Here is a 21,059-nt window from a genome sequence, read left to right as displayed (position 1 = left end):
GTGTAAATAAATTAAATGTTTTAGATATACATATGATAAAAACTGCTTACATTATTCCAACACAGGACTGGTTAACCTTACAAAGCATTCTAATGTACACTCAAGATTTATGCAGATTAATTAATAATTCCTCATTTAAAGATATTCCAAATCTAATAGGTTTTCTGTATGAATTTATATATAATAGTTGTGAAAAGAAAAAATTCCATTTCAAATCTATATAAAGAGTTAATAACACATAAAACAATTCCCAAACCATCATACCGGCAGTTCTTAACAAAAGGTCAGTCATTGCAGTTAAGAGAAGAAATTAAATCTAACATCTTACTATCAGGTAATTACACCTCTAACACACAGTACTGGAAAATATTTAACTGGAAATACTTACATGGAGCATTTTTAACACCAGATAGAATTAAAAAGATCAGTACTACTACAAATGTTTTTTGCTGGAGGTGTGAAAAGTCAAATAAAGCAGACTGGATTCATATTTTTTATGAATGTAATAAAATTAATATTGGAATGGAATCATTCATTTTTTACAAGCGTTATTTAATGAATCCTTTACCTTAACTAAAGTATTGATTATACTAAATGTAAATGAAGGTCCCTACCTGGATAAGACAAATATGTATTTGTTATGGACAATACTTGCTATATCTAGGAAATGCATAACCAGAAGGTAGAATTAAAATACACCCCCGACCTTGGAAGAATTCTACAGTTTACTGAAGACAACTGCATCAATAGAAATAAAAATCAAAGAACTACGAATCTATCCCCGGCCAACGGTAAATAATGCCTGGAAGAAAGTTATATCTTTGTTGGACACTCTGCAATAATCAATATTGTATCTCTGATAACTGATTTGTTAATTCTATATTTAATAACATACAGTCTATATAACTGAAAGTCAGGCTATTGTAAATATCATATATAGTTGTTTAAAATAATATTTAAAAATATTATGTAAATGTTATTTTAATTGAAAATAAAAAAAAATATTTGAGGAAAAAAAGAGTTCAGGTTCCTTCCTTAATTTTTGGAAATCCCAGAGTTAGATCACATTGGTATTTAGAAGGATGAGTCTCCGCTCACTGGACACTGATGTAGTGGACTTCATGTCCCTGTGGTAATCGGTAAATGATATTTAGAAAAAAACAGTATTGGATCAGATATAGGTAGTGAAAAAGTTGCTTGTTTTGCCTTTTATTTATAAGTGAAAAACACTGGTTGGGGCTTAATGGGCACTAAAGTAGCAGATTTTGTATCCCTCCCAAGGGAGTTGATTAGTGGCAGGTGTCAGCTTCGGGTCTATATTATCTTGTTGAAACGGCATAACAGCAAATGACATTTTGCCGACAAATAAACAGTGAACTGCAAAAACAGCTAAAGCCCAGGTCACTGATTTTTTTTTTTTCCTAGGAAAAAAAAATCGGTAGACCAACAAGAGACAACACACCAGTTAAAACATTTCCACACACCCGCCAACTAAATATACCAACTATGAGATCGCACTACAGTGGGGTAGAGGGCAATGTCACTACGACTGCCAAGTGATTTTTTTTCCCTAGGGAAAAAAATCGCTGACCTGTGCTTTCACTGTATTTCTAGTTTGCTGCTTGTCGGTGAAACGGCATTCACTGTTATGCCATTTCGACAAGGTAATATAGACCTGTCAGCTTCCATAGCAGATGTTGATGGTACAGCAGTACCAGAGTTGGAAGATGACAGCGACTTCCTTTTGACAGATTCAGCCCTTTGCATTTTTTTTTTATGTACCCTCACACAAAAATCCATTAACGCAGACACTTGTACATAACCAGTTCCTACACATTTGTCCATCTTTGTTGGTCAAGAAGGTTGACGCTCTCCATGCCTAAATTACCATAGGTTGAATCCCATTTCGTATCTTTGCAAGCTGTAGACCACCCTCTATGACACCCAAAACCTGTAGCTTATACTTAGACCTACAGGAAACACTTACCATTCCACCCAATATCATATTCATGAGGAACTTTAACTACCTTTCTATAAACCGTGAATCCTACATGACCCCAAATTTGTGGGCCTTGGAGATTCCTGGACTTTGTAAATACAAACTCCCTGGAGCAGTTGTTAGTCCGTACATCTCCTGTGGGTGCAAACATACTGGATCTGCTACTCATAAATATGGGAGAATGCTGCCCCCCCCCATAGTGTCCTGTTTGGTATGGTCAAACCATAACGCTGTCTCCTTCAAAACAAAAAAAATCAGTACTGTGACCCTAGCAAGCCCAGAAACAATTAGGAACTATCTATTAATAAGCAATAACCTGACAACATTTCAAGCCATTCCAAACCCAGAGAATGCTGCAACCTATGCAGAATTGTACACAGAAACTATGTACATTCATGTTAGTAGATGCGTACAAATGCTATGCCTATGAGAAACAAGCCCAGAAAAAACTCAAAAAGTAAACCACCCTTGTGGAATCTAAACATAAACAGATTTTACAGCAATAGGAAAAAATTCATAGATAAAATAAGGAAGTCTAACGCCCAGCGGGATAAAAACTTTTTCATCTGGCTAAACAAACAACTAAGAAGGCAAAGTAAGTCTACCAAAGCCAATTATGAGGTAAAGATACCGTCACAGGCTAATGACAACCATAAGGCTTTCTTCAGGTATGTCCAAAACCTCAAAGGCAGGACTCAGCAATGTGTAGAATTGTAAATGGAGCCATCTAGACAAAGCCAGAAGATGTAGCAAATTGTCTGGCTAACAAATTCAACTCCATTTTAGCCCCATTGCCACCTCCCCAAAGTAATAACATTAAACATATTCCCTCGGCTATCACTAGGGAGCAGGTCTTAAATGCACACTCTAAGGCTAAGAACACTGCATCAGTGGGCCATGGTAATATCCCAGGATACCTCCTAAATAGCCTGAAGCAGGACCTGTCTGGACCACTGGAGTCACTCTTTAACCAGAGCCTCCAGGCAGGCTTTGTACCAGATGACTGGAGGACTGTAGCAGTCATCCTTCTGCACAAAGGTAGTCCATCGTAGTCCATGAACAGATCTGGGAAATTACAGACCCATAAGTATGACTAGTCTCATTTGCAAAGCTGTGGAAAGAAATGTCATGAATATGATTAATAGTGACCTAGGAAACCTTAAACACTGGATCCAACCCTGTTTGGATTTGTCAAAGGCAGATGATGCCTGCTGAACTTGGTAAACTTCTTTGAAAAGGTCACAAAAGCAATTGATAAGGGCAAAAAGGGGCATGTTGCCTACCTTGATCTGGCTAAGGCATTTCATACAGTATCCCACTTTGGCATTGTAAACAAACTCACGGGATGAGACATTAACCCCTGTGTTATACAGTGGATAACCAGCTGACTCTTAGGACCCAGGAAGTTAGGATAGGGGAGACCACCACCACAAAGAGGCCAATCAGTGGATTCCCTCAGGACTCTGTGCTGGGCCAACTCCTCTTTGGCATTTACTTCTCCGAAGCCAAAGCCAATGTCAAAGGCATGTATTTGACCAAGATTACAGATGAATGCAAACTAGGAACCAGTCATGGAATCCTCCCAAGTCACTGACTGACCAACACAGGCCTATGATTGGTGCCAAAGCCATGGCTTAAAACTGAATGCAAGAAATGCATAATAGTACCCTTTGGGAAATAAGCCACCATAAGAAACTGCCTCATTGATAACACGCCCCTAAGAGTAGACCCATTAGTCAGGGATTTGGGGACATATGTAGACATTAACTTGGCTTTTGACCACCGTGTTTAAGGCAGTAAGGAAGTTATTCAATGTTGCTAATTTTACAAGCAAGGGCATGGCATCAAGGTCAAAAGAGATCATTGTTCCTCTGCATTTGGCCCTCCTCAGACCCGTCAGTGAGTACATCATCCCCTTTCGTTTGTACCTGCCTCGGTACATGCAGCAACTTGAATGTCTACAGAGCTTCCTCACAAAGCTTCCTTACAAAAAGAATACTGGGTGTAACAATGTGTCCTATGCAGACCACCTCAAAGCCCTCTTTCTGTACTTAGTTTCCTACAGACTGTTGAGAGGTGATCTGTGCTTGGCATACAAAACATGCTTGGATCCCTCTCTGATGGACCTTCTGCACATCCACAAAACCAGTAGTATCAGAACTACTCATTCGAGGGACTTGAACTTTGCTTGTAACATAAATAGTGTGCTGGAGGGACAGGTATGTGTCTCAGAGAATCCCCCTTCACTGGAACAGCTTCCCATCCCTTTGTGAAGAAGAGCCCTTCTCTAGCCCTCTTCAAGTGTATCCTGGACCAATGGATAGGAAAATGAAAATTCACTCTGGGTCTAGCAGCTATGTCTCTGATGGGCAGAATCAGTCTATAAATTTTACCCTAGCATACACATAACCCTTAAAATAATCTCTAAGGCACATAAACTTGTGGGATAGCATTGGGATGCCTGACTTGGCTTATGTAGGCCCCAATGGCTGTTACCCTAGTAATCCCCTGTGAACTAACACCAGTTATTGTCAGTCCTCATATGGATTGTTTATCTAATACTTGTGTACAAAATCAGCCTGCTCTCTGCTACTGTTACTCTTTCACACATCATTTGAACTTGATCAATAACTCTCTGGCAAATACATTACAATTCTCTAAAAATCTTTTTATGTTAAACTGTCTTTATGTGTGGTGGCTCACTAAAGCTATGATTTTAAAATATTGTAAAACAATCACTTCCTTAAGTGCAATATCACCCAACCTCACCTCTGTGTATAGCGTACTTTTCATGTGTTAATCATCTAGTAGTCATTGTTGTCTAGTGTATATAAATAGCGTACAAGCATGTGTGTCAGCTACCAGACATTTACCTTTGTACTATAGTTATTGTTTATTCTTTAACACCTATCATGTCTGTCTTTTTGTGTTTTTTTTTCTTGTAAAAGAGCTGACACTCAAAATTTTGTTTAGATAGCACTTGTGTTTCCCAAGTAACAATAAAGTTTCTTTTGAATCTTTGAATTGTACAGTTAAGTGTTCTTAACTGTGTAAGTACTGAAATGTATTTACATGCTTATGATATATTTTCTTCTTGTTGTTTTACTAATATTTTGTGAGCATTTCTCCCCTGGATGACACTGGGAATTGTAGTTTTTTGGTTCAGATGTCCTGTCCTAGTCAACAAAGATAAATAAATAAGTAAATGTTTTGCAATCCTAATAGCTACAGTAAATAGTTTTGCTGCGATTTCTCCTATATGGACCCGTCTTTTTTTTTTTTTTTGTTATAAATATGAAGCAGAAGCTTGTCTTCATCTTGGAGCTACTTGGAACATACAAAACTGAAAATTCCCTGTGTTATGCTCAGGGGCCTAAACAAAAAAGGAACCGAGTATAGACATCTTTAGAAAATATTTGCATGTCACGGGTGACTCACGGCCACATTTGTTGGCTGAATTAGTAACCACTATTGGTAAAAGGTAAAGTAGATTCAAAAACTCAGTGTTTAGTGACAAAAGCCAATGAGTAAAGCTACTTTTAAAAAAAAAAATACTGCAGAGTAGAAATGTTCTTCTGGTTTATTAGGAGGTATGTGACCCCCTTGAAATGGTGAAAAAAATTGAAATGAACATTAGTTGGTTGAACTTTCAAGAACAGAATCAGAAGCTCCAAACAAAAGTATTATATTCTTAAGCTACTTTCTGAAGTAACAAAGTAAGCAGTATGTTTTGCAAAAGGGTCAAGTTTGCCAGCACCCCCTGTATGGGGATCTGTGTTCCCCTTACACCCCAGCTTGATTATTACAACTGTAAGGATAATAAAAACAGAATGGAAAAGTATCTGGCATCAGACTTTAAAAACTACAAAATAAAAACAAGAAAAAAATCTGAAATCCATTTTATTGCTGTTTAAAATCAACACTTTTATTAAATGCAGAATGAGTGCTTTTGTCTGTTCACATAATGGACTTCTTGAGACTCTTGACAACCAGATAAAACTCACCTCATGAAACAGTAAACAAAGGTATCATCATGTAGAATGCATCCAGTCATGCCCCTTCTTTAAAACCAGTTCTTGTACTTGGCCTTAAACCTCTGTTTATTTAAAACGCATTTAAAATGAATGTGGTCATTCAAGCCTGCCAGATTTGTGACATTTTATCTTTAATTATTTAAATTGATTTTAAAGAAGGGACATGATTGGATATGTCCTGTGGTTTAAGGTGAAGATTAAGAACTGATTTTAAAGATGGGACATGAATGGATGTGTTTTATATGATGTAATTTTTTTGCTATTTTATAAGCTAAGTTTTGTCTGATAGAATCTGAAGAAGTCTGTATGTGAACAGACAAAAGTGCTTACTCTGTGTGTGTAATATAGTACTGGTATGAAAGAATGACAGTGGATTTTGAATATTTTTCTTGCTTTTACAACTCTAAGGATGCAAAACCTCAAAGAAAGGTGAATGCCTCTTTGCAAGTGTCTACCTTTCTCTGAGGTGTACGACTTTGACATTTGAAACAGTAAGCAGAGGGATGAGGGGCTTTCTCTGAGGTGTATGACTTTGACATTTAAAACATTAAGCAGCAGGTTGAGGGGCTTGTCCTCCTGCCAAATTTTATTTTGCCTTGTTTGAGTACGAGTATTTTGAATTTGAGAAGATTATGTAGAAATGGGCTTCTCCTTGCCACAGAAGTATCCTTTTGTGGAAATCAAGAGCTAGTCCTGAGTAACAGAAATGCAACACTTATTACATGGGCAGCATGGGATGTGGGTGTGGACAGACAATAGCCTGCTGTGGAGATCGAATGTGGGAGCATGTTTAGCATGTGCATTGTACAATGTATGATAGTTGTCACTCGGTCAGGGGGCGTTATGGCTCCTTAAGAGGATGAGGGAACACTGTCGCTAATATGATGGCCAGCCTAGAAGGTTACTGGGTTCTTTCTGCTGTGTATGATGACCCCCAACTCCAGTGGTTTGCCTGGTGGCTGTACAGGTGAAGATGAATGACTGGGCTTCACTGAACACATGAGATCTGTTGCTTGAGGTTACCTGAGAGGTGTCTGTTGTTTATTTAATGATTTTCATTATTAATAACTGTATTTCTATGTGAATTATAGCTATCTAAATATGTGTGTGTGTGTGTGTGTGTGTGTGTATGTATGTATGTATGTATGTATATATATATATATATATATATATATATATATATATATATGTATATATATGTATGTTTGTATATACATATATAAAGATGTGTATGTATAGATATAGTTAGTTTTTACTTTAGTGGGGTGCTGTTTATGGCCTAAGGCATGTACTATAAATGCCCAGCTGTTTGTTAGGCACTTTGCTGTCAGATACCCCTTTTGAGCTGCTGTAGTCTGCTAACACTGGTTTTAATCTTTTTTCAACAGAAAGTCAACTGTGTTCAGTTCAATGAGGAATCAACAGTTATAATTTCAGGTACAGTAAACTTAAGTTCTTAAAGCAAAGCATGCTTATTTAAGGAAATATCTTGAGACTATCCCCCCCAAGAATGTACAAATAATATGTAGAAATGTGCAGACTTTTGTGTAAGTGGTGGGCCTGTCAAGCTATGATGAGCTACATCTGGGGTGCATGCTGCCCCTATGCATTTTTGTACATCAGTGGAACTGAGCATTTAAATATTTAGTAGGAGGGCTGGCTGAGTGCTCATCGAGAAATGCCAGTAAGCCAGTCCCTGTAAAATGATATAGAGGGGTTTTACCACAGCCTTTTATATCCGCAGGTAGAAGAGGTCCAAGCAGAAATTCCTCACAGCAGTGTCACTAAGGATTTGATGTTTGTGTTATGTCATTTTAACTTTGGGAGTAAGGTATATCTAGACGTCGTTTTGTAAGAACAGACTGGGGCCATTGCTGTGGAATGTGGACATCACTGTGGTTCCAGAGACCTGGATGTGTGAATAAAAAAGAAGATTGGGGCATAGCTATTCAGGGTTATATGGGACACAGGAGAACTGTGGTTAGTAACGACAGGGACATTTTCTGTTAAAGGTACAAGCTGGGAAGCAGTGACCAATGTTTTGTAGATTAAGACATGGTCAGACGTAAGTATTAAGAGGGAGTGATACATTTTAGGGTGGTAATTATTAAGATGAGTGATATGTTTTAGGGTGGTAATTATTAAGAGGAGTGATATGTTTTAGGGTGGTAATTATTAAGAGGAGTGATACGTTTTAGGGTGGTAATTATTAAGAGGAGTGATACGCTTTAGGGTAGTAATTAAGAGGAGTGATACGTTTTAGGGTGGTAATTATTAAGAGGAGTGATACGTTTTAGGGTGGTAATTATTAAATACGTTTTAGGGTGGTAATTATTAAGAGGAGTGATACGTTTTAGGGTGGTAATTATTAAGAGGAGTGATACGTTTTAGGGTGGTAATTATTAAATACGTTTTAGGGTGGTAATTATTAAGAGGAGTGATACGTTTTAGGGTGGTAATTATTAAGAGGAGTGACACGTTTTAGGGTGGTAATTAAGAAGAGTGATGCATTTTAGGGGGGTAATTATTAAGAGGAGTGATACGTTTTAGGGTGGTAATTATTAAGAGGAGTGATACGTTTTAGGGTGTACTGCTGCAGCTAACAACAGCTTATAGATTGACAGGTGTGAACTGTGAAGGGACTGAGAATGTGCTCATGAGTTGTCAGAAGAGCTATATTGTGTTGTTAGGGAACTCTAAGTTGTCACTGGTACATCAGGGAGGGTACATCAGGGTTGTAAGAGAGCTGGTGTTGACAATTAGTGGGATCTTGTATACAGTTAGTAAGGGTTCTTACACAAATATTAGATTACCTCAGTTAAACGGATTACTGAGATGGAAGAGGGGAGAGTGGTTCCAGGAGGTAACACATGGACATATGGTGATAATGCAGTATAAGCAGGTTGTTTGTTTTTATTTATCGACATTTGATTACCGGGAATGTCCGACTGGGTAGATGCTCATTTTCAGCTCAGACTCTGGGAGAAAAGCTTCAAATTATTACACAACATTTAAGAACAATAATTTTACAATCTTCAAAAGTAAAACAAAAAACATCTGCATTTTAAGTAATTATAACAAATTAGACATAACACAAAAATATTAGTTAAGAAACAATACAAAGTATATGACAATCATTTAATATTTAGAGAAATTTTAGACAGTTTTTAGAGAAAGTTAAGGTAAGTTAGTCTAACATAAGTAGGAACTGCAATATGAAGTGAGGGAAAATCAGGCGTATGGTGTGGTTAGAGAGTAAGTCAGGGAAGAGAATTAGATAGTAAGGAAGTAAGTGAAGACGGGAGAGTAAGGAGTTATAAGCAATGAAAAGGTACTTGTTCACATTTAGGGATATACTTTATCCTGGTTTTGAACAAGAACAGAGCCAGATTTTAGCTAGGAAGGTTTTGAGAGTGGTTTTGAAATATGGGAGGGAGTTACTTTTCAGACATGTCAGTTACCCCCCAGTCACTAATAATTGTACCACTTAGCCTAGACCTTCACAGCCCAGTAAGTTCCTGTCTAGGCTATGTGCCAGCTGTACAGATCAAATAGCCTTTGCTAAGAGTGTTAAACTGTCACAAACAGTAGTGCCAGAAATATGGAAAGAAATAGAACTTGTATGATACCCCAGTATTAAAATTACATCTCATTCACTTATATGGTAGCATGTAAGGCTGGTGGAGGCTAGGAAATGTTTTAGTAGTAATCTGCTGTTCGATTAGGAACGGCATAGTTCCACAGCATGAAAGTCATGCCTGTTACATTTCAGGGGCTTGTATGCACAAGTTACAAAACAAATGGATAACAGTGTCCACACTAATGCAGTGCTCCTAGATTTTTGAAAAGGCTTTTAGTTCAGTGTAATAAATAAGCTTCTAGCGGAGTTGGGTGATTAAAGGTTATTGTGTACTGCGGTGGTGGTGCTGCGGTAGCGTTGTCGCCTCACAGCAAGACGTTGTCCCATTCGATTCTCAGCTAGAGCGTCTTCTGTGAGGAGACGTGCGTGAATGGGTGTACCTTTGTTGAAGGTTGTGCATCAGGGCTGGCAACTCGGCACGTAAAAATCCATTGCCAATCATTAGCGGACCGGAGTTCCACTGTGGCGACCCCTAACCGGGAAAAGCTGAAAGACACAACAACAACGTTGATGGAAAAATTGTCTGATAAGTTGAACTTGTGTGGTGTTCCTCAGAGCTCAGTATCAGGACCTGCACTTTTATTTTTTACTGAAGACTGTTTTTGGTCCACCTCTCTCTTGACCTTCAGCACCTGGTCCCTTTCTGTTTCCTATCATCTTGTTCATTCCCTGTGGAGGAAATAGTGGTCAGTACATCTTGCAGCCATGGCTCTGAAGGATGTGCCTCTTTTGATACGTCTGCTAACCAAGTTGGAACTGTGCGCACATACTGATGCCTACTAGTTGCAAGCCCCTGACTTTAGTTAGAGAATGTCATGTACAGCACCTCCCAAAAAATGAGAGGACTGCTGCTGGGCATCAGCTGCCCTTGTCCTTACTCTCTCTCCCTCTCTGTCTGTCCCTCTCTTCAGCTTGCTCTCTGGTACTGCAGCTGTTAACTAAACCCAGGTAACCAGCCTCTTAGACGTGTGTACCGTCAAGTTGGTTTGCTTCATTCACGTCTGTGATGGAGGTAGCATTAGACAGCAAGGTGAATTTACATGCAAATGACTCTAAGTAGAGTTCAGTGGTCATGGGCAAGCACTGGTAAAACAAGGCAATGTAGACAGATTACAGAAATGTATGGGACGTAGCAGCCAAGTTTACTGGGAAAGGGTTCGTTTGCATTTGCTGATTTGTGCAGTAACTGTGTCATAGAGCTGGCTGTATTGGATGTGTCTTGTGAGCTGTCATTACTGTTAGTCTCTAAGGAATGAACCAGAGAGGGATTCATCAGTAAGCAGCACTCAGAAAATAGTGTCTGTCAGTATAACAGATATTTAAGAGCATTTGTTGAGGGTTAGAATTTTAACTTGCTCAAGCCTGCAGCAGTGTCAGAATGGGTAATGAATAGCAAGAAAGGAGCTCAGGGGCTTAGCCTCTGCTTTAGCGTGGGAAAGATATTGTATATATACGTGTGTGTTTTTGGGGGGGTATGATATTTTTCAGAAGTAGCTGTACTGAATTAAAGTTGTTACCCTGGCACACTGACTGAATGTGTGTAAAGTGTCAGTACTGTTTGTGTAATATATTGGTTATGGGTAATTTGTTTGTGTGCTTTCTGTTTAATAATATCAGGATGAGTTACATCTGTCCAGAAGCTGTTGTTCCGTTTGTAAAGGAGACCAACGCCCGTACTTTAATCCCCCTGCCTCCACCTTTAAAACTAATGTGGTGTACGAGATGTTGCTGTGCTTTGAGTGTTTGGTCTTTTCCTTCAGTCAGTCTGTATCTTGGGCTGAAATTTGATGCAGTTAAAGCTTAAGATGATAAAGTTAGATGAGTTTGATGCAAGTAAAGTGTCACAAACACCACAATGGCTGTAGATTTGGTAAAAAATGAAGAGAATGTCACTTTGTAAGATGCAGTGGAATGTGACATCACTTGTGTGGTTGCAACTTTGCTTAAAACTTAAGAGGACGACCCACTGCAGTACAAAGGACAATGCACGATTTAAGACATTTATCAGGGCTGATTGATAGGGCAGGAAATTTTAATTGTATGAAGGTGATGATTGGAACGTGTTAAGGGAGCAGTATCACTGCATTTTGCCTTTAAAGAGAAAGCTAATGCATTTCAGGAAAAGACTAGGGAAATCTGTGGTCATTTGAACTCTTTAAAAGATAAAGCAAGAAGGAGGATATTTAGACTTGAGTAGTATTTTAGAATGTTTAAAAGGTGCAGACTATGAAATCAGACATGGCTGTCTGGACGTATTTTGTCAAGAAGTCAATAAGCAGTAGAAAAGACCTTTATGAGTATTCAAATGACAGTATTGCAAACCTTAGAGATTTTTTGGTTCGGTAAGTATTGCGAACCTTGGATATCTGTGGTTCAGTAAGTATTGCGAACCTTGGATATCTGTGGTTCAGTAAGTATTGCGAACCTTGGATATCTGTGGTTCAGTAAGTATTGCGAACCTTGGATATCTGTGGTTCAGTAAGTATTGCGAACCTTGGATATCTGTGGTTCAGTAAGTATTGCGAACCTTGGATATCTGTGGTTCAGTAAGTATTGCGAACCTAGGATATCTGTAGTTCAGTAAGCATTGCGAATCTTGGATTTCTGTGGTTCAGTAAGTTCATAGGTTAGTACTAAGTTAACTGCCCTTGCGAGCCATTTTAAGCCTAGCCAATTATCCCTTGTGAGACTCAAACCCTGCACCTTGTGTTTGTAAGGCAAACACTTTAATCATTAGGCCACCCTCCCAACCCTGAATCTTGGATGTCCTTGGTTCAGTAAGTATTGCGAACCTTGGATATCTGTGGTTCAGTAAGTATTGCAAACCTTGGATATCTTTGGTTCGGTAAGTATTGCGAACCTTGGATATCTTTGGTTCGGTAAGTATTGCGAACCTTGGATATCTTTGGTTCGGTAAGTATTGCGAAACTTGGATATCTTTGGTTTGGTAAGTATTGCGAAACTTTGATATCTTTGGTTCAGTAAGTATTGCGAACCTTGGATATCTTTGGTTTGGTAAGTATTGCGAACCTTGGATATCTGTGGTTCAGTAAGTATTGCAAACCTTAGAGATTTTTTGGTTCAGTAAGTATTGTGAACCTGGGTTATTTTTGGTTCAATTTATTTTATAACTTGAAGAGGAGCACTTAATATGCAGTTGTGGCACTTGGTTTATACAACACAAGTTTTTTGAAATGGCAGTTTGAGTGATCATCATTTAGGTGAGTGATTTAAGAATTGTCTCTTCCCACATATCCTTAGCTGCCATAACAAAATTCTTTTTAATCCATAATCTTAAATATGTGGGTACATAGTTTACAGCTATAGCTTTTGTTTTATTTGATACCCTAAAAGACTTGAAACTGTCTCAAGACATTCCACAACACTAAGATGTTCTTTTGTGGTTTTATCAGGTGTGGACTAATATAATCTGCAAGTAAAGCCAACTGTTCTTGATTACCATGCCAGTTATGTATTTTCTTTGCCAAGACTCTAAACATAAAGAAAACAACAAAGGGAAAAGAGGACTTCCCTGCCTGGTTCCTCTGTTCAGACACAACATATCAGAAAGGAACCCTCCCACTTTAATTCTTGCCTTTGATCCGTGATAGATCTCTTAATCAACCTTATTACTGTATCAGAGAATGCAAATGCTTCTGTTGCCCTACTCATAAAATCCAAATTTACTCTGTTAAATGCTTTCTCTACATCAAGACCCACCAACAACAGCATTATTTTCTTACATTCTGCTTCTGTCTCGAGCATCAGTGATCTGCTAATGTTTGTCTCCCTGACACAAAAAACATAATGATCCATATCTATCACTTTTTTAGTTATTGTAAACACAGAGCACTGTATAATCATTGTTTTAAATTTAGGTGACCATATATGAAGCTGAGTCTAATGGGTCTTTACTGTTCTTGGGTAATCCAGCCACCACAGTTTTCTTCCAGGATGTTGGTGCTTCCCCTTCATTTAAAATACTCTTAAACAAAACCTTCCGGATCTTTATCACTTTCTTCCCTCCTAGCTTCCAAACTTCCACAGGAATGCCATCTATTCCTGGAGACTTTCCTGCAGATTGAGTGCATGCCTGCATTTTTATCTTGTCTCCTTATATCCTAACTGTTAGTTGTTGAGTCTCATCTACTTCTAACCTTGGCATACTTAAGTCTTCCATAAATATTTCCATCTATGCTCTTTCCTTCATTTTCACATTTCTCTGCTTTATATAAGTGTTCATAAAGTTTCCAAAATGTCTCTAACACCTCTACAGGCTCTCTGATTATTTTTCTTGTTATAGGCTTTCTGTTGCCTGAGTTGTGCAAAAAAAATTGTGCTGTGGAGTTATCAAAAAACAGTTGCTTAACAGCGGTCTTTCTAAACTCATGCTTAGTATCCAGATACTTCCTTATTTTCTGTTTACCTCTCTGCAGTTGGACCTCTTCTTGTTCTTTGAGATCCCCTCTATTCTGAGATACTTTAACCTTTGTCAGTCCTCCTAAATAATTCTTGTTACTTCTTAACCATATTTATTTACTTATTTATTTATTGTCATTTCTTAACCGGGTTAGTCCAGCTGAGTGAGCCAAAGGCCAATTTTCAGTCGAGACCCGAGGAGAAAAGCTCCAATTACAATTATAAGTCAAAAATTTACATCACAAATTGTATAAACAAATATATATATATATATATATATATATATATATATATATATATAGCAAAGTGAAGTTAACTAATCTAACAGTTTTGTACAAGTTTCAGTGTACATTTATACAATAACAACAAGTTAGTCTGGATACAAAGGATTATTTAGAAAGAAAAACAGGGTGTTTGTATGTAGTAATAGTGGTACTATGGAGAGGAGAGAGAAGGATATGAGAGAAAGTAGGTAGATTAAGGAGGAGGGTAGCTAGAATCAGGTTGGAGCTTGACAGGGACAGGACCAGGAGTTTTGTTGAAAGTGTTTAAGTTCAAGTTTGAACTGGGACTTATGAAGGCTATTTCTTATATTATGTGGGAGGGAGTTCCAAGAGTGGGCTACTGAGTATTTGTGTAGTGATTTCCCAATATTTTTGAGGGGTTGTAGATGTCCAGGAGATGTTTGTCAGATGTACAAAGCTGACGTCAGGGGTTGTATAGTGCTACAATATTGGAGATAGTAGGGCTATACAGAATAGAGTGTGTTATATGCAGCTGTGGAAGGAGCAGCTGTTTGGGGAATTCAGGCCATTGCAAAGACTTTATGGCAAGGCAGTGGTGGGATTTATAGGGGAGACTGGAGGCAAACTTGGCTATTTTATTGTAGGTTTGTTCTAGTTTGCTTAGAAGAGATGACTGGAGGTTGGTAAGGGCAGGAGCAGCATACAGAAGACAGGGTAAGAGGAGAGATACGGGTAGTGAGTGTTTGGAGGAGGGAGAAAAAAATGTATGATTACAGTACAAGAGGCCGAGTTTTTGGTGTTTTTTTTAATGCATTAATTGATGTGTATATCGAATTTTAGTTCATCGTTGATGGTGACACGAAGTAATTTAGTGCGTGGTTCTGGTCTGATGATGGTATTGTTAAGGGAGGTTTTGGAGAAAGAGGATTTGTGTTGTGCTAGTGTTCTAGGAAGGAAAAGTAGAATTTTAGTTTTTTTAGGAATTAAGATTAGTTGATTTTCAGTGAGCCAGGTTTCAATGGAAGAAAAAGTGTTTTGGGTAAGAGAAAGGAGTTCAGGGATATTGTGGGCAGTGGTAATAAGGGTGGAATAGTCAGCATATTGTAAGAGTCTCTTTCTTTTATTTCAGTGGTAATAATTATTTCTTCCCTATTTTTTAAACTCCACTTTCATTTTATCCCAATCACTAGCTATAACTTCTAAAGAAATTTCTGTTTCTTTAATAACTCTCGAATAATTTCCACTACCCATTTCTTAAATTCCTCTCTTTTTTACAGGTAGGTGAGGAAGCACTAGTGTCTCATTTTTACTTTATTACCCTGCTTTTTTATCTTGGTTGTTATTGGCGCGTGATCTGAAGTAGTTATTGAATGTGTGTCAAAGCTTTCAATTAAATGTACTTGTTCCTTGAAAAATTATTTCTGTCTAGTCTAGCCCTGTTATTGTACCTTGTGGAAAAATATTGTGTAAATTCTCTGTGTCCTTACTACTGATTTCACATCTTCCAAATCAAGTATTTTCTAAAATGCCTTCAGAAATCTACCCTTTTTTTGTTATATTTTCCCTTCTAGATCCCCCAGATATACATCCTTATTGTTGCAAATAAAATTCCGTTCCCCCACCTATACCTAATATTCCCTGGTAAAAGCTGCTATTTCTCCCTTATTTTAAGCTCCATAATAGTAATATTAGGTGGAATATAAGTACATGCCAGCATAATCCTCCTCCTTTGCCAGTAGACCCTTGATTACATAAATTCTATATTATTTCTTCAACAGCTTAGGTTGTAGAATGCTCAATGATCGACACCTAAGCATCAAAGTTTCAAAACTGCGAACGGCCATATAAGCAAATTCTTTCCTCGGGAAAGAATTTGCCTGTTATTGGGGATTTGCCCTTTCCCCAATGTAGCGCGATCTCGGAGTTGGTATATTTAGTTAGGGGGGTGTGGGGGCGAAACCCCCCACTATATTTAGGTTGAAAAGTTAATTTTATTTCTGGACAGCCTAGCGAATTCTTTTCCAAGGAAAGAATTTGCGTAGATGGCTGTTCGCGATTTTCAAACTTCGACGCTTGGGTGTCGATCATTAAGCATTCAACAACCTAAGCTGTCAAAGAAATAATCTAGACCCCCACAAATCTACCATTGTTATCTTTATTTTCTACTCTAGAAATTGGTGTACGTTCTCCCATTTTCTTTGTTCCTAATATTCTGCTAAAGATCCCTCCTTAAATCCTTTATTTATCAAATTCACATGCTCATTTCTTTCCAAATGTGTTTCCTGTACCATTGCTATTTGCACTCTGTACTTCTTAATACAATGCAATACTCTTTCCTTGGTGTCTATACATGTGAGGCCATTAATGTTCCATAATAATATAGACAGTGTAGTCATTATGATAAGGAGTTGTTGTTCCAACCTATTGTATATGATATTTTTTGAAATGTCTGTTTCCAGCTTTTGTGTTACATGCACCCAGGAATGCTTGGCAGGTTGCTCTTTTATGCAGTTGTTTCTTGGCTTCTCCATTTGAATCCATGTTGCATTTTACAAGACCTTTTATTTTAATGAATGCTGTCAAAAAATAAACACAACCCAAAGAGCACCCCCATAATGTATTAATTTAAAACAAACACACAAAACAATGTACATCTTCAAATATTGACCAAAACTGATAGCTGCAAAGTTATCCATGGTAAGGTGCATGTTACAGGCTATGCTCCTACTTACACCAATTGCTTTCTGTTCTTGTCTTAGCTGTATTCACCTCCCAGATGTGAAAACAGCTTGTATGTTTTCAGAAAGCATTAACCTTTAGCCTTAAAAAAGCACTGTGGCTTTTATTGCATACCAGTCAGCTTGTCTCCGTGAAAACCTAAGAATAAAATCTACAGCTGTCCTCATCTGCAGACTTCTCAATCTAAACATTTTTTGCTAAAGGAAAACTTGTCATTACATTCAGTGTTCTCTTATTTACTTGCTTACCCCCCCCCCGCCCCAAAACAAGCAAATAAACAAAAAAATGTTATTAGATTAAGGCAAGGTTTGTAATCTAGACATTCATCTATGCAAAAGTATGATAAAACATACCAATCAGCTGTACATAATCTGTGCACTTTTACACTGCACCCCCACCTGAACAACTCAAAATTGCAGCATATTAACTTGCTTTTGTTATCCTTTGTTCTCTTTTTACACTGGAATGCCTACATTTCTTAAAAAAGAAAAAAACACTCATTTACTTTAGTATCTTTATTGCATACAGTAGTAACTGAAAATGCTTTACTATACAACACACAAATTATATCATGAATTGTCTTGTATAAATACTGTTAAGAAGATAAATTGTTTAACTTAGTTACTTTTTTATTCCTTTTAGTGTCCTCCCAAATATTTGACATGAAGTGGGGTATATGTTTTTCAGTCTTCCGCACGTTTAACAGGGTCAACGAAAGTCCAGTCTTTCTACTTTTTATTTCAAATCTATATTTCACAAAGGTGCTTGATGCTTTATAATCTCGCATTTATTCATTAATTTCAGTGTTGCTGGTGTTCCTGTTCATCTTCATCTCCAATCCCTAGATTCCAGTTCAAATCTGAGAAACTCCCAATTCTTTTAGTCAACTCCTGTGCTTTTTTTCTGTCTCTCAAGCATTTTCCTTTGGAACAATGGAAACAGATTAATTGGCAAAGTCTATGAAGCTTATTATCAGAAAAATGAGAAGCAAGAATCCTGCTCTGTTTGTTGGCTCACTTTTTGTTGGACAGACTTTTGTATTTCCTCCTTAGCCTGTTTTGCATCAAAAATTAATTTGATCCTCCAGGAAAAAAAAATATTCTGAAGTCAACTGTATGCAACAGTGTGACTTTTACACCCGTCTTTCAGCATTCTTTGATTGCTGGGATAAATGTGTTTGTGTTCTGCTGGTGTACGGTGAATAATTTTGTCAGGATCATCTCTTTCTGCTGGTATCATTGCATTTTTACTAATACAGGTCTTGGCTGCTTTCTCATGGACAGGTTTCGAGCATACACAATATGTGCCCTTTCAATTAACAAATCCTAAGGAATAAAAGTTCCGTTGCTTATTTGTGCTTTCATAAAATTGATAGTCTGTTCCTTCTGGTTTCTGTGGTACAGCAGAAAATTTCAGGTTTCCCTTCTGTGCTCTGTCACATCTTTCTTCAAATAGCTCTTCTTAAGCAATCTCCTACTCAGCCAGTCTTTTCTTCACTTTGATCTCTGATTCTTGCAGTTTTATCAGTTCGTCTGAATAGCTGTTTAAAGCTCCTTCTGTTGTTTCCAGCTTTTTATTTAAGTTAATATACTCCTTCAGTTTTTCCATTTATTTAAATCAGCCCCAAGCACATTTGATTTATTTTTTTCCTCTAGATTACTGGTAGCAATATCTGGCCACCAAAGCTGGAACTTGAACCACTTTTTGCTGAACAGCTGCAAGACTCTTCCCAGTTGGTGTTTTCTGTTCATTTTGTAGCTGATTTTCTCTCAGGCTGTCTAAGTTTTTTTCTTTGCTGGCATCCAGGCAGTGTACTTACTAGCTAGTAACTGAATTTACTAAATCTGTCAGTTACTGGTCCTTATCTCTCGGTTTCTGTTTTCACATTGGGAGAGCTGAAATTAAGCTGTTGATCAGTGTGCAGCCATCTTGAAAGTCTTTTGTCTTGAAGAAATTCTGATCCATAGGTACAGGTCATCCACAGATGGTTATTGTCTTACTTTACAGCCAAAGTTGCAGAGGTTCTGTTGTTTCACAATCTAAGTAGTGGACGACTGCACCATAATTGCTCGTTTCAGTGCATACTGCAGCAACAACCAGTGGTGGCCTCTTCAGTATTTAGTGATGTTTTACGGAACTCAGTCCTTTGCACCATCATAGGTTCATAGGTTCATACTAGGCTATCTGCCCGAGGGCATTTATAAGCCTAGCCCATAGTTTTGTGGCTTACGCCACCCCTTTAGTTTGGAGAAACTATGCCCATTATTTTGCTGTGCCTCTGTCGAGCAGTGACACTGAGGTAACCCCTGGGGTGTATCTGCGATCTCCCATCCATTGGTCAAGATTCCTCTTGAACAAGGCCAGCGAGGTGCTCTGCCTCACATAAACCGGGATTTTGTTCCACAGCATAGGGAGTCTGTGGGTGATGAATCTATCCCTCCAGCACGTCCTATTAATAACCGTGTCGAGGTTTAAGTCTCCCGCCCTTGTGGCTGAGGGATCTAGATTTTTTGAGATGAAGCATGTTCATCAAATCTGGGTTTGACATGGCCTTGTATGTCAGGCATAGGTCACCTCTGAGCAAGCGGTAAGCAACTGAATATAACTGGAGTTCTTTCAGTCGGGCAGCATAAGACAGATTTTTGAGACCCTTTATCCTTTTGGTGAGGAACTTTTGTGGCCTCTCCAGCTGCTGCAAGTGTCGGGTCAGATACATTCCGAATGGGGCATTGTACTTGATCATTGGTCTGATGAGTCATGAGTATAGGGAGACTATGACTTCCCTTGATCTAGATGTGAATCCCTTCATGATAAGGTGGGCAATGTAGAAGGTCTTCCTAACTACTTTAGCAATATGAGTGTCGAATGAAAGGCTACTGTCAACCTGGGTTCCCAGGTCCCTAATAACTTCTTCTGTGTTCAGGGGATTGCCACCTGTATGGTAGCTAGGGGTAACCTTATTTTTCCCAAAGGGTATGACTATGCATTTCTTGGCATTTAACTTTAGGCCATGGCTCTGGCACCAGTTATCCGTTTCTGTGAGACCCTTCTGAAGGATATCTGTGTCGGATGTGTTTTCAACTCGGCCCAGTTTGCAGTCATCTGCAAACTTTGTCAGCCATAACCCACCTGTGTTTGCTTGTACTTCAGAAAGTAGATGCCAAACAAGAGTGGGCCCAGGACTGAGCCCTGTGGGACACCACTTGTGACAGGCTTCGAGTCTGACATGGCGCCAGCAACTCTGACCCTGTGGGTTCTGTCACTCAGCCAGTTTGCAACCCATCTTGTAATGTATGGGTTTACATTTAAGTTGATGAGTTTTTCAATGATACCCGAGTGAGGTATTGTATCAAAAGCCTTCGCCAGGTCTAGGTAGGCTGTATGGACTGCCTTTCCCTTGTCAATGGCCTTGGTGACTGTTTCGAAAAAGTCAACCAAGTTTAGAAGGCATGATCTGCCTTTGACAAAGCCAAACTGGGTTGGATCCAAAGTCTGCAAGTTCCCTATGTCTTTATTTATGAGATCCATTATGATCCTCTCCATGGCTTTGCAGATAAGGCTTGTCAAGCTAATGGGACGGTAATTTCCATGGTCGGTGGAGGCACCGCCTTTGTGGAGTGGGACCACAGTCACTGTGCGCCACTCCCTGGGTATGTATCCGGAGGTGAGACTAAGATTAAACAGCTGTCCTAACTGTGGGTTTAATTCCTCGTTGAGTTCATGGAGCACACAGCCGGGGACACCATCAGGTCCCATGGATGCTGTGTTCTTTGCCTTGGAGAGAGCAGTTCTCACCTGGGCGTTAGAGATGTTTGGGGGGCTACAGTCATTTGGTATAGATATCTCTCCTTTAGGGGAGGGAGAAGTTTGCACTGAACCTGTCAGCCAGTATGTTGGCAATGTCTGTAGGATCAGTAATCTTCACATCATTTTGAACTAATTCTGAGCATATCTGGGAGTTTCCTCCTAGGTTTCTGACATAG

At 38.6% G+C, this 21,059-nt stretch overlaps 1 protein-coding gene across 2 annotated transcripts in view; it reads left to right on the top strand.

Moving 5' to 3' along the window:
- Positions 1-21,059, top strand: part of WDR83 (WD repeat domain 83) — a 346,786-nt gene that overhangs the window by 79,277 nt on the left and 246,450 nt on the right. For both annotated transcript variants that reach the window (XM_044084728.1, XM_044084727.1), the window contains exon 4: positions 7,422-7,470. In XM_044084728.1, coding sequence (XP_043940663.1) covers positions 7,422-7,470 — 49 coding nt within the window. The remainder of the gene's footprint in view (positions 1-7,421; positions 7,471-21,059) is intronic.

The sequence above is a fragment of the Protopterus annectens genome, chromosome 9.part0 (genome assembly GCF_019279795.1).
Source record: "Protopterus annectens isolate FY-2018-M chromosome 9.part0, PAN1.0, whole genome shotgun sequence".
NCBI lineage: Eukaryota > Metazoa > Chordata > Ceratodontiformes > Protopteridae > Protopterus > Protopterus annectens.
The sequence above is the reverse complement of the archived record's forward strand: the minus strand, read 5'-3'. Positions and strand labels throughout refer to the sequence as shown.